The sequence below is a fragment of the Myotis brandtii genome, unplaced genomic scaffold (genome assembly GCF_000412655.1).
Source record: "Myotis brandtii unplaced genomic scaffold, ASM41265v1 scaffold49, whole genome shotgun sequence".
NCBI classification, from domain to species: domain Eukaryota; kingdom Metazoa; phylum Chordata; class Mammalia; order Chiroptera; family Vespertilionidae; genus Myotis; species Myotis brandtii.
Genome location: NW_005368707.1, coordinates 4,202,386 through 4,215,476, shown reverse-complemented (window position 1 = coordinate 4,215,476; position 13,091 = coordinate 4,202,386). Strand labels below are relative to the sequence as shown.

Below are 13,091 nucleotides of genomic sequence, written 5' to 3'. Positions count from 1 at the left end.
AAAATTACATTTTACAGTAATGTTCTTATTCTATTTCCAATTGATTCAGAAGGCACTTGGTGACTCTCAGACCTTCCAGAATCATGTTCACCAGTCATCATTGCACTGTTGCAGATGTAATGACTATAAGAAAGTCAGGATAACAGAATTAATGGAATAATTCTAAACAATGGATGTCTCAGCTCAAAAGAGTGTTGCTCACTTTACCTTCAGCCCCAACAGAACTGCAAATCAAAGGCCAATTCTTTTTCCCACTTTGGAGTTTTCTGTTTCCGTTTAGGCCCAGGGAAATGAGAAAAGTATTCATTTCAGGGCAGACAGAGATTGGAAAATCCTTAAGTAGCAGTCAGTTTTACTTAAAGCCGGTTCTTTAAAAATTAACTATTTTATTGAATTGAGCAATTACATAATTAAAAAAATCAACCTCTATGATGATTCAACAGAATGTGGGTCGGGTAGTACCAGCTTAAAATATTGAAAATGAAAAAATGTCCAGTGAAAAGGTAGATGCTGTTGTCTTGTTCTAACTCTGTCTGCTCTGATGTAGTGTGTGTGCTAAGCTCAGCGAGTGTTGTTGGACTCATGGGCGTGGCTCTGGCAAGATTAGTGCAGTGGACTGCTGCTGGATATGGAACCAGAGCCCTGGATATTACTCCTCTAAATGAAACGATATTGAAAGAAATTATTATGTTTGCGGAGAGTTTTATCTGTAAACATCCCCAAGAGGCAAAATATGTTTTTGTAGAACCACTTGAATGGAAGACAGATTTGCACCCCTCAACATTTGGATCAGGTTATGTTGTCAGGTAAGCCAGTTAATTGCTTCTAGAATTGAATATCTTCATTGTACTTATTTTTATTGATTGATAGTGGGTTTTGGGCAAGTCATTTAACATCTGTTAATCTTAGAAATCTCCTAACCCAGGGATTCAGGTGAAATCTGAGGATATTTTGTTTGGCCAGCACACTAATTTTCAATTTGAATTTGAATTTCTTTTGATAAGGGAAGCATTCTCCAGGTCACCACACTCCCAACATTAGCTATTGTTTGTTGTTTGGCCTTTCCACTCACCCATATTACCTGCCAGACACCAGTAGGCATTGCTTTTGTGACCTCTGAGGTAGACATACCTTCTGGTATTTAAATCTATCAATTTCTGGGGTGGCAGAGGGAGAATGGAAAATTTTGCTCAATATAAGGGAGAGACTTAACAATAAACATTGCCCTCAAATGAAAACCTTCCAAATCTGAGATTAAAAAAAGAAAATCCTACCTCCACTTTACCCAATAAGGGGTCAATTTATCTCTTTTGAACATAGCTAAAATATAAATCTATAATAATAAAAGCATAATATGCTAATTAGACCAGATGTTCTTCTGGATGACCTTCCAGAGGAAGCCGGGACTGCGAGGGAAGCCTGGGTCCCAGGTGCCAGAGGGAAGCAGGTGCCGGCAGCTGGGGAAGGAAGGCCTACTCTTGCATGAATTTCATGCATCGGGCCTCTAGTTTTATATAAATTTGTGTAATTTATATAAATATCATTATATATTGTTCTAGAGGCTCAGTGCATGAAAATGCATGCTCTCGGGGGTCCCTCAGCCCGGCCTGCAGCCTCTCACAGTCCAGGAGCCCACAGGGGATGTCCTAAGCCGAAGTCTGGCCTCCCTCTGTGGGGAGCAGGCCTAAGCCACAGTCTGGCCTCCCTCTGTGGGGAACAGGCCTACGCTGCAGTCTGGCCTCCCTCTGTGGGAGGCAACCAGGCTGGCCGCCGCTGGTCGCTGCCGCCTCCCCCCCCATTGCCATTCCCTCCCTCTGCCAGCTGGCACGTGCCTTGGCTGACTTGGCACCCCCTGCTCGCTGGCCCAGCCCCCCGCTGACTGGTTGTTCCACTGTTCGGTCAATGTGCATATTACGCTTTTAGTATATAAGATGTTATATGAATGTCATGTATTAAACAACTGTCCTATATGATAAAGATGTAATATGCAAATGGTCATTGCGCTGTGAAGCATAACGACTGACCATGTAACGACCAGATCATGGATCAGCAGGAGGGTGGGGCAGCGAGCTAGAAGTAGGCAGCGGAGAGCTACAGGAGGGGGCAGGGCAGCAAGCTATGAGGGGATGCAGGGGAGAGGGAGGTGGGGGGAGCTATAGGAGGGTGTGGGGGAGCTACTGGAGGGCGGCAGCGAGCTACTGGCGAACAGATTCATATGCAGGGCTACTAGTAGATTTTAAGTATCTATGATAAGTATATATAAATTTATATGTATCTCTTTTTGTTTTAGTCAGCCTCAGTTTATTTTCCACTTCAGGCATTCTGATATATGAACTGTTAAACTCTGACATTCTGCCCTACCTGGTTTGGCTCAGTGGATAGGGAGTTGGCCTGTGGACTGGAGGGTCTCAGATTCGATTCCAGTCAAGGGCACATGCTCGGGTTGCGGGCTCGATCCCCAGTAGAGGGCATGCAGGAGGCAGCCGATCAATGATTCTCTCTCATCATTGATGTTTCTATCTCTATCTCCCTCTCCCGTCCTCTCTGAAGTCAATAAAAATATATTTTAAAAAAAAACATATCAAGAATAGTTCCCTAACTAGCCAAACTTTCTTTGAATGCCTTTTCCATTTTTTTCTTTTGGGGTTATTTGTGAGAATAAACTCAGAATTTTATTTTTAGAACTCTTAAACCATTCTTGACCTGCATTTTAAAAGCTCTTTAGTTCTGATATCATGCTCTACCTTCTCTTAATTTTTAAAATATTGTTTAAAATTGTATTTTATTTCTAACTGCCTATGGTTACTCTCTCTCAAGGAGCTTGTTGTTCTTTATCACTCCCGTTTAACTAAATTCAGTGTAATATCACAGATTCTTTTTTTTTTAACCTTTGAAAGATAAACTCATCTGTAAAACTAATTACAAACATGAACGACTTAATCTACAAAGATAGATTAAGCAGGTGTCAGAAGAGTATCACAATTGTCATTGTATTTTGCCTCTGTTCTAACTTTATGTTCCAAGTGCAAACCTGAGCACATCTCAGGCCTCCTTAGGTGGGCTTGTTACACACCTCAAATGTATCTCTATTTCTATTTCTCTATGTGCTTTATATATCTCTGCACACAGTCTTTATGTACACTGTTCCTTCTTAAGTGGGATGTTTTGATATTTTGACACCATGTGTGTTTTGAACCACCCCTTCCTCTGTCAGATTTACTATGTAACTTTTCCTTGGGCCAAGTTTTCTAGCCTTCAAACTTATTTGTTACATTTATTATCTTTTGTTGTTGAAATTATTACAGATGTCCCTCATTTACCTCCCTTTTACCCCCCTCCACCCAAACCCCGCCCTCCCCTCCCTCTGGCACTAACCATGTTGTTGTTTGTACCCATGGGCTATACTTACATGTTCTTTAACTATTCTCTTCACGTTCTTTCATTCTGTCCTCCAAACCCACCTGCCCTCTGACATCTGTCAGTCTGTATCATGTATCCATGACTCTGGTTCTATTTTGTTTGTCAGATTATTTTGTTCATTAGATTCCACATATAAGTGAGATCATATAGTATTTGTCTTTCTATGACTGACTTATTACACTTAGCATTATAATCTCTAGGTCCATCTATGCTGTCTCAAAAGGTAAGAGTTCCTTTCTTTTTACAGCCATGTAGTATTTCATTGTGTAAATGTGCCGCAGCTTTTTTATCCACTCATCTACTAATGGGCACTTGGGCTGTTTCCGATCTTGACTATTCTTAGCAATGCTGCTATGAACATAGGGGTGCATATATACTTTCTGATAGGTGTTTCAGGATTCTTAGTATATATTTTCAGGAGTGGGATTGCTGGGTCAATCAGCAGTTCCATTATTAATTTTTTAAGGAAATTCCATACTATTTCCCACAGTGGCTGCACCAGTCTGCATTCCCATCAACAGTGCACTAGGGTTCCCTTTTCTCTACATCCTCACCAGCACCTTTTGTTGCTGACAGGTGTAAGGTGATATCTCACTGTGGTTTTAATTTGCACCTGATGATTAGTGACATTAAAATTTTTTTCATATGTCATTGACCATCTGTGTGTCCTCTTTGGGGAAGTGTCTATTTAGGTCCTTTTCCCTTTCTGAATTGGATTTTTTGTCTTCCTGTTGTTTGTTGGGTAAGTTCTTTATATATTTTGGAAATTAACCCCTTATCATATTGGCGAAAATGTTTTCCCATAGAGTGGGCTCCCTTTTCATTTTGTTGATGATTTTTTTTAAATATATTTTATTGATTTTTTACAGAGAGGAAGGGAGAGAGATAGAGAGTTAGAAACATTGATGAGAGAGAAACATCGATCAGCCGCCTCCTGCACATCTCCTACTGGGGATGTGCCCGCAACCCAGGTACATGCCCTTGACCGGAATCGAACCTGGGACCTTTCAGTCCGCAGGCTGACGCTCTATCCTCTGAGCCAAACTGGTTTCGGCTGTTGATGATTTCTTTTGCTGTGCAGAAGCTTTTAGTTTGATGTAATCCCATTTGTTTATTTTTTTCTTGTTTTCCTTGCCCTAGGAGATATATTTGCAAAAATATTGCTATGACAGATGTCTGAGATTTTACTGCCTATGTCCTTTTCTAGGATCTTTATGGTTTCATGCTTTACATTTAAGTCTTTTATCCATTTTGAGTTTATTCTTGTGTATGGTATAAGTTGTTGGTTTAGTTCATTTTTTTTGCATGTATTTGTCCAAATTTCCTAACACCACTCATTGAATAGAGTATCTTTGCTCCATTGTATGCTCTTGCCTCCTTTGTAAAAGATTAGTTGACTACAGAGGTTGATTTCTGAGCTCTCCGTTCTGTTACATTGATCAATATGCCTGTTCTTATGCCAGTGCCAGGCTGTTTTGATTACAATAGCCTTGTAATATAGTTTGATATCTGGCATTGTGATACTTCTAATTCTGTTCTTCTTTCTCAAGAGTGCTGAGGCTACTTGGGGTCTTTTTTGGTTCCATATAAATTTTTGGAATATTTGGTCTAGATCTGTGCAATATGCTATTGGTATTTTAGTTGGGATTGCATTTAATCTATAGATTTCTTTGGTTGTATGGACATTTTAATGATGTTAATCCTTCTAATTTATGAACATGGTATATGCTTCCACTTATTTGTGTCTTCCTCAGTTTCTTTCTTCAATGTTCTATAATTTTCCAAGTGCAGGTCTTTTACCTCCTTTTTAAAATTTATTCCTACGTACCTCACATTTTGTTGTTATAATAGTAAGTGGGATTGTTTTCTTAGTTCTCTTTCTGATAGTTCATTATTGGTGTATAGAAATGCTATTGATTTCTGGATATTGATTTTATATCCTGCCACTTTTCCAAATTCATATATTAGATCTAGTAGCTTTTTGGTGGAGCGTTTGGGGTTTTCTATATACACTATCATGTCATCTGTGAATAATAACAGTTTCACTTCATCATTTCCAATTTGGATGCATTTTATTCCTTCTTATTTGAATGTTGTGGCTGGAACTTCCAGCCGACTCGTTCCAGTACTATGTTGAGTAAGATTGGTGAAAGCAGACATCCCAGTCTTGGTCCTGATCTTAAGGGAAACACTTTTAGGTTTTCTCATTGAGTATAATGTTGGCTGTAGGTTTTTATATATGGCCTTTATTATGTTGAGATATGGTCTCTTTATTACCACTTTGGTAAGAATTGTTAACATAAATCAGTGCTGGATTTTATGCAATGCTTTTTCTGTAGCTATTGATAGGATTATGTGATTTTTATCTTTCATTTTGTTCATTTCATTTATTGATTTACTAGAGGCCTGTTGCACAGATTTGTGCATGGTGGGGGGTGGGGGGGTGTCGTCCCTCAGACTGGCCTGCACCCTCTCACAACCCGGGACCCCTCGGGGATGTCTGAGACTATGCTTGATATGTCTTCAATCTTCTTGAGTTTGTTAAGACTTATTTTGTGTCCTAACATGTGTTCTATCTTTGAGAATGTTCCATGTGCACTTGAGAAGAATGTATGTTCTGTTGCTTTGAGGTGAAATGTCTCTTCCCCTCAAAACTGAGCCTAGCAGGATGGGGCCAGCTGGGTTTCCCTGCTACCTTCCTCCAGCAGGACTTGGAGGAATAAATCAGGGCAGCACTCCACTTGAGGTGGCACCAGCCCTTGGGAGCTTAGAGAGCTGTTTGCCTCCTTGTATCTCTGCAGCGTACTGCCAGAGACCCTGACGGAGAATTCCGCAGGGCTCCAGTCAAATGTCACAGTTCTGAGTTACCCCGTCTTCCCCTCATGGGCCCTCTGGAGGGGAGCTGGCTGTTAGCCTTCTCCTAGCTCAGCAGCGCCCCACCAGGGACCCTGATGGAAGGCTCTGAAGGTGTTGTGCCAAATGTCCCAATTCTGAGTTGTGTTCCTTTCCCCTCTGAGGTTGCACCAGCAGGAGGGCTTGTGTCAGTTCTTCCAGTTCTGAGTTATGCTGCACCAGCAGCATGGTGCCGGCAAAGTTTGGAGGAACAGATCAACGGAGCGCCCCATTAAGGGTTGCACTGCCCTTGAGAGTTGCGTAGAGAGCTTGTCACCTCCTAGCTCTGTAGCACACTGCCAGAGACCCTGACAAGGGAGTCTTCCATTTGGATGGCGCCTGCCTAACCTGTGGGAGAGAGAAAGATTGGCCCTTGTTCCCAAGCCACTCAGTTCAATGATCATCTGAGAGTTTGCCTATAGTTTCTCCAGAGAAAGAGTGCACCTCAAGTCCCTGTTGAGTGTAGCTTACAGTCCTTTATGCCGGATTTGAGCTTGGCAGAGTGGTGTCACCAGTGTTTGGAGGCTGGGGTTAGTGCACTTTCTTCAGCTGGTGCTATAAGAATTGAAGTGTTCAACCCTCGAAGATGGTGCCCGAGGGTGGTGTGGGATGTTGGCTCGGACTGGGACCTCAGTAGCCTACCTTCCTGATCTCTAGCACTATGCCACCCAGATCTTCTCCCTATGGCTTCTGTATGCCCTGAATCTCCTTTCCTCCACCAGAGCCCTGCGTGAGTGCCCAAGAGCGAGCCCATGCATTGGCCCTAAGGAGAGCACCTGGGATTCTAGCAGACTCCCTCTTCTTTCCAGCAGACATAGTAACTGCTTATTTTTGCTGCCAGATGCTATGCAGTTTCTTCTTTCCAGCTCTGGTGCTCTGGTTTGGGGGGTCCTGGCATGGGTTTGAGACTCCACTTTCCTCTGTAGGTACTTTTGCAGCCACAATATTTCTCCAGCTTCTTAGCCGCTGCCCCTGGGTGTAGTTACCAGCCCCCTCTGCATCTACACCCTTATTACCAGTCTCCGTGTAGCTTCTTTTTTCAGTCTGTGCAGATAATACTCCTGTTCAGGTGTCTTTTGTTGTTTATTGAGATTGACTGCTCTAAATTTTAGCTGGTCCAGCTGCAGTGGCCCAGTGGTTGATCATCGACCTATGAACCAGGAGGTCATGTTTTGATTCCGGTAGGGGCACATGCCCAGGTTGCGGGATTGATGCCAGATCATTCAGGAGGCAGCCAATCAATGATTCTCTCTAATCATTGATGTTCCTATCTCTCTACCTTTCCCTTCCTCTCTGAAATCAATAAAAATGTATTTTTTAAAATGTCATTAATGTAATTCTGGTTTGTCACCAGGAAGAGGTGTGTGTTACTTTCAGCTACTCTGCAGTCATCTTGGGACCTGTTTGTGACTTTTGTTGATGATATTGTTGAAGTAGGAAGGGATGAAAAGGGTCCGATAGCAGTTGTATTTGAAGCAAACGTGTCGATGTGGCTTGATCAAAACCAGATAGGTACTGATTGCTCTGAAGAAGGCAAAGAATATAGCTGAGAGTTTGGAAATAAGGAAAATATCAAATGTTTTAATATCTAGGTCTTCATCACACCCCTTGCTCCACCACCACTTCCCTCACAAACCAGAGAACTATCAGCAACCCATAGCAACTTGGAGTTTAATACATCTAGCAACATAATAAATGATGTAAAGCAGAGATGCCTCAATGGCTAGAACAAGCATGTCAAACTCGCGGCCTATGGGCCACATGCAGCCCACAAAGAATATTTTTTGCATCCCAGCCAATATAATGGTATGTAAGAAATGTTTTAATAAAAATTTCATAACTTAATTTTTACAATATTCTGTTATACATAATTATTAATAACAAACTACAACGTTTGCTAATGACTGATTACTGTAATCGTGTTGCATTCATATTCATTTCCCTTACATTGACTGATTACTGTAATCGTGTTGCATTCATTTCCCTTTCACGCCTTATGGGCAGGCGCACCATCTCTCTCCACTAATACTAGCAGTGAATATTTTAGCAGCCGATTGCACGTTATTAGTCTTGGACTGACTTGTTTGGTGTGCGCAACAGGAAATATTTCACTTTTGGAGAACAAGAAAAATAGGTTTGTTTGCGTTACACTTACTAATTTGTGCAGTTATTCAGTGTCTGGTAAGTTAATGATCAAGAAAAAATATTAATTTTTTATTTAAATGTTCTATAATTTTATGTTAACGATTACTCATTTATTTCAGCCCTTGGTATTCAGCATGTCTCTATCGAAATAAACCTATGTTTCTATGAAAATTGAAGCTTTTGTTTTTTTGCGGCCCACATAAACTTAAACCTTGTTTATTTGGCCCATGTTAGCCTTTGAGTTTGACATGCTTGGGCTAGAAGAATGTATTATTAAAACAGCCCAAACTACCTTATTCTTTGTTTCCATACACTCTTCTTGCTTAGCCACTGGCCCTCAGTACACCACTTATGTACTTATTTAAAGAGGGGAAGCTGTCTCTTTCCAGACAGGATTCAGGTCTATAAGTGCATGTGCATGGCCAACGCCATTATAAAGGATTTGGGCTTGGAGTCTCTGTAGTGTTTCTGCTAAACAGGAATATCTTTGGATGTTTAGAATGAAGGCAGATTCTTCTTTCTATACCTTCTTTCAGCCTCCTGTTGCAAATTCAGGTCAGTTTTATCTACAGAGAAAGTTGGTTGAAGTAGGTAAGCTAACCCCCTATTTCTTTTTACCCCTACAGATGTTTTTGGGAATATATTTATATTTGGGGCCTTACTTCTTATTTGACGTTGTGCATCTCCAAATGCACTCTCTGGAACAGTCAATGAAAGTTTGATCAGCCGTCTTCATTAGGCTTACTAGCATCTGACATTGAAACTGACACACTGAAAAGGTTTTACATTTCATCTACTATCTTCTTTCCTTTTTTGCAGTTTGCTTTTAGCTGACTACACAGGCACAGCATTTTGCACATGTTGCATGATTCATTCCTTTCCTTTAGAATCACTTCCAGTGTACAGCTGCTCAACCTGTAATAACATTTGTCATCATCTCTTCATGTTCAATTTGCAGAGGGGTAGGGGTGGGGGAGGGGGAGTCTCTACTTTCATTTTAATGGAAATCATAGGTCTCTTTATTACTCCTTTCAATTGCTTTTGTTCTTGTCAGGATGAGATTAATAATATTCCTGAAACAACTCAGAATGAAGCCCATATCCACTGTAAACTAAGGACAGGTGACACCACTCAATGGTAACACCATCCGTTGGTGGTACACACAGCTGGGGTACTTTGATTCTTTAGAATCTATCTTTGAAATTTATAAATTGGATAAGCATTCTGAATTACTTTCTAAAAATATTACCTGTTCTTTTTTTCTCTAGCAGACCTATAATTTTTGAATCATATTTACTTTAATATTGCAATATTTTAGTTGTGAATCTTGCTTTGTCTCATGATGAGTTGGGACAAAATTATATGCTAGTAAGAGTGCTGTATAGATGAGAAGTCAGGACTCCTGAGCAGTGGCCCTCTTCCCCACAGTAATGCTCAAATCACTCACAAGTCATACCTTGCTGATCCTTGGTTTTCTGATCAGTATCATGAAGGGCTGAATTACTTCCAACCTTAACATAATGTATTTAGATAAAATTTTCATTGCCATACTTTTGTTATTGGGCTCTTTGTTTTTTTCATCCCTGAGAATTGCTAAGTAGTTTCTGAACTCTAGACTTATGTCCTATGTTCCTATTTTAAAATGCTTTTATTGAGTAACTACTATGTTCTGGACACTAAACTAGACACTGGGGACTAAATAAACAAGACATTTTCCTGCTGAGTATTTTTAGCTCCCTTTCCAATTCCAGTTGAAAATTTTTTGATCAGGTCAGTGGATTTCATTTACAGCACATTCTTCTTGACATGCACGAGGTGAGTGCAGCATTTTTCTTTATAAAAGCTCTTTTTTTTCAGCTGTGAGAAACTGTGAGCTCAGAAACTGAAATCTGCTCTTCCACATCCTCTGTGTAGCTGGCTCTAGTTACAGGTTTCAACTGGTAGCAGCAATGAAAAATGTCACCTGTGCTCTTTAGTTCTCCCTTTTTCCAGAAGGAGTTTTACTTTCTCGAGTTAGTTAGTAGCTTGATATTGTTGGCATTCATGCGGCCTGTAACTTAGTTCTCTCACCATCCACTTAGCACTAGTGTCCAGTCCTGATTACAGGCCTTTAAATCTTCTCTATCCTAAGGACATTACTTCACAAGTTTTATTTTAGAGAAAATATACATTTTGTACACAGTGCACATCACTGGCAAATCTGAAAACATTTTGTTCTTATATTGGTTGAACACCTTCTGTGTGCAGTTACTGTGTGAGGTACTTTGGATAGAGCAGTAGGCAAGACTTTTAAAAGTCCCTGTCATAGCTTCCTATTGCTGCTGTAACAAATTACCACACGCTTAATGGGCTAAAACAATGCAGCTTTATTATCTTACTGTTCTGGAGGTGAAAAATATAAAGTGAATCTGCAGAGCTAAAATGAATGTTGGCAGGGCTGTATTTCTTCTGGGAGCTGAGGAAATTTATTCTTGCCTCTCTCAGCTGCTGGAGGCTACCTGCATGCTCTGCCTCACAACTCTGCATTTCCCTGACCTGTTTCCATTGTTACATCACCTTCCCTGACTTCATCCTTCTGCCTGCCTTTCCAGAAATCCTTTTGACCACATTGGATCAACCTACATATTTCAGAGTAGCATTTCCATCTCATGATCCTTAACTTAATCCACCTGCAAATTCCCTTTTGCCATGTAAGGTAACGTATTCGCAGGTTTTGAGGACTATAACATGGACATTTGGGGGGAGCCATTATTCTGACTCCTATAGTTTCTATGCTCTTGTTTCTATTCTAGTGAAAAAGTGTTAGTAGTAGATAGTCTGAGTCCGTCAGATTTACTTTTCCTGATGAACTGTTAATATTTCACATCTGCATTACAATTTGAAATATGTTAGATTAGATTTTAAGACAGTGGTTCTCAACCTTGGCTGCACATTAGAATCACCTAGGAATCTTTTTAAAATCCTGATTTCCACACAGCAGGTTTATTTTAAAGGCCTAGATTTACATATTTAGTTCCGCCCCTGCCTGATTAACATGTCCAGCCTTATTGGGGAAGCATGTTCCTAGGGCGTGGCTCTGCCTAAGCTCTGAGTTCAGCTGACAATAATTATAAGGAAATGCCTAGGTGCCTCCCAGGCGGCCCTCTGCACTGTCTTAAGATGTGGGCAGTTTTTCTAGGGATATCAGTATGTAATGAAAAAACCTAACCAGTTTAATTCATGTTTTAAGTAGTAGAAACCTATAGAACTATCACTGCCATAAAAAACATCTTAAAAAATTTTAAATGCCAACTTAAAAAAATCATCAAAATGGACAGAAATACAAATATAAGAGTCCCAATAATTTCTAATCAGGAAAAAAACATTTAGAAAAACTGCTTAAAATCCTAGAGTAAACCTAATTAAGGTGTTTGGAGTGGGAAAATAATCTATAGTGAGGATCTGGTTTGTCTTTTTATATAGCTTTTTTGTTCATAAACAGTACAGAGTAGCCAAGAACATTTTTAGCCATTAATTACTGTGATGTAAAAATTGTATAACCCTGGCCAGGTAGCTCAGTTGCTTAGATTGTCGTCCTGATATGACAAGATTGTGGGTTTGGTCCCCAATCAGAGCACATACAAAAATCAACTAACAAATGCATCAATAAGTGGAACAACAAATCTTCTCTCTTTCTCTCTCCCTTTTTTTTCTCTCTCCCCCCTCTCACTAAAATTAATAAATTAAAATAATTGTATAAATATAATATTAGAAATCCTCAAAACATGAATGGTTTTAAAAGATGTCGAACATATTATAAAAACAAAAAAACTGGTTGAGTTTGTGTAGGTTTTTAAGAAATTGCTTAAAGTTTTCTTCCTGGATATGTCATATTGCTCACTATCATTGCTAATAAGTTTGGGGTTTTAAGGGTCTGAGAGCGAATGAAAGTGGGAAAATGGATGAGTTTCTAACAAGAGGTATTTATATTCTCTATTTTATAATGATAACGTGGGAATAACTTGCCAAAATAACTTAAATTTAACTTCCGACATCCCGTTACTCTAAGCTTTCCTTTTTTTCACTTTTTAGTGCAACAACAGTCAAATCAGAAGAATCTGATGAAAATGGACAGCCTTTGCTATTTCTTTCTGTACCACAAATTAAAGTTAGGAGTTTTGGGCAGCTGTCATGCTTGTTATTGATTGCTAAAGATACAAAGCTGAAGGAAGCACAAGCATGCATTGAAGGTGATATTTACACTCCAGCCTGTGATTTGAACTTTTAGAAACATAATCTTGGGGAAAATCTTGTTACAGTCTCTTGAAAAAAGTTTTGTAACCTAAAAGGTAAAAAATTATATTCAGCTTCATAAAAATGTCATTAATCTTACTTGGCTGAAATGTTATGCTGATATCAAATTTCTGCTTTAAAATGAAAGGCCCAATACTTAACCACTAGTAAGCTTCTAGATTTCTAATTTCAAAGAGAGTTTTCTTAGCTTCTGGAACAACTTGAAGCCTGTAGCCTTTAAAGTCCATATCCATGACCAGAATGAATCCCTCCCTTCCTTCCTCCCTTCCTTTTTCCCTTCATCTCTGTAAGCATGTCCTAAGCATGTCTGTGTGTAAGGAAAATATATATATATATATAAA

At 39.8% G+C, this 13,091-nt stretch overlaps 1 protein-coding gene across 1 annotated transcript in view; it reads left to right on the top strand.

The window, feature by feature from the left end:
- The first annotated feature begins 582 nt into the window (after window positions 1–582).
- The window catches only part of ARMC4 (armadillo repeat containing 4), a 221,512-nt gene continuing 209,003 nt past the window's right edge, over window positions 583–13,091 (top strand). The window contains exons 1-2 of the mRNA XM_005876555.2: window positions 583–806; window positions 12,529–12,686. Of these exons, the coding sequence (XP_005876617.1) occupies window positions 583–806; window positions 12,529–12,686 (382 nt within the window). The remainder of the gene's footprint in view (window positions 807–12,528; window positions 12,687–13,091) is intronic.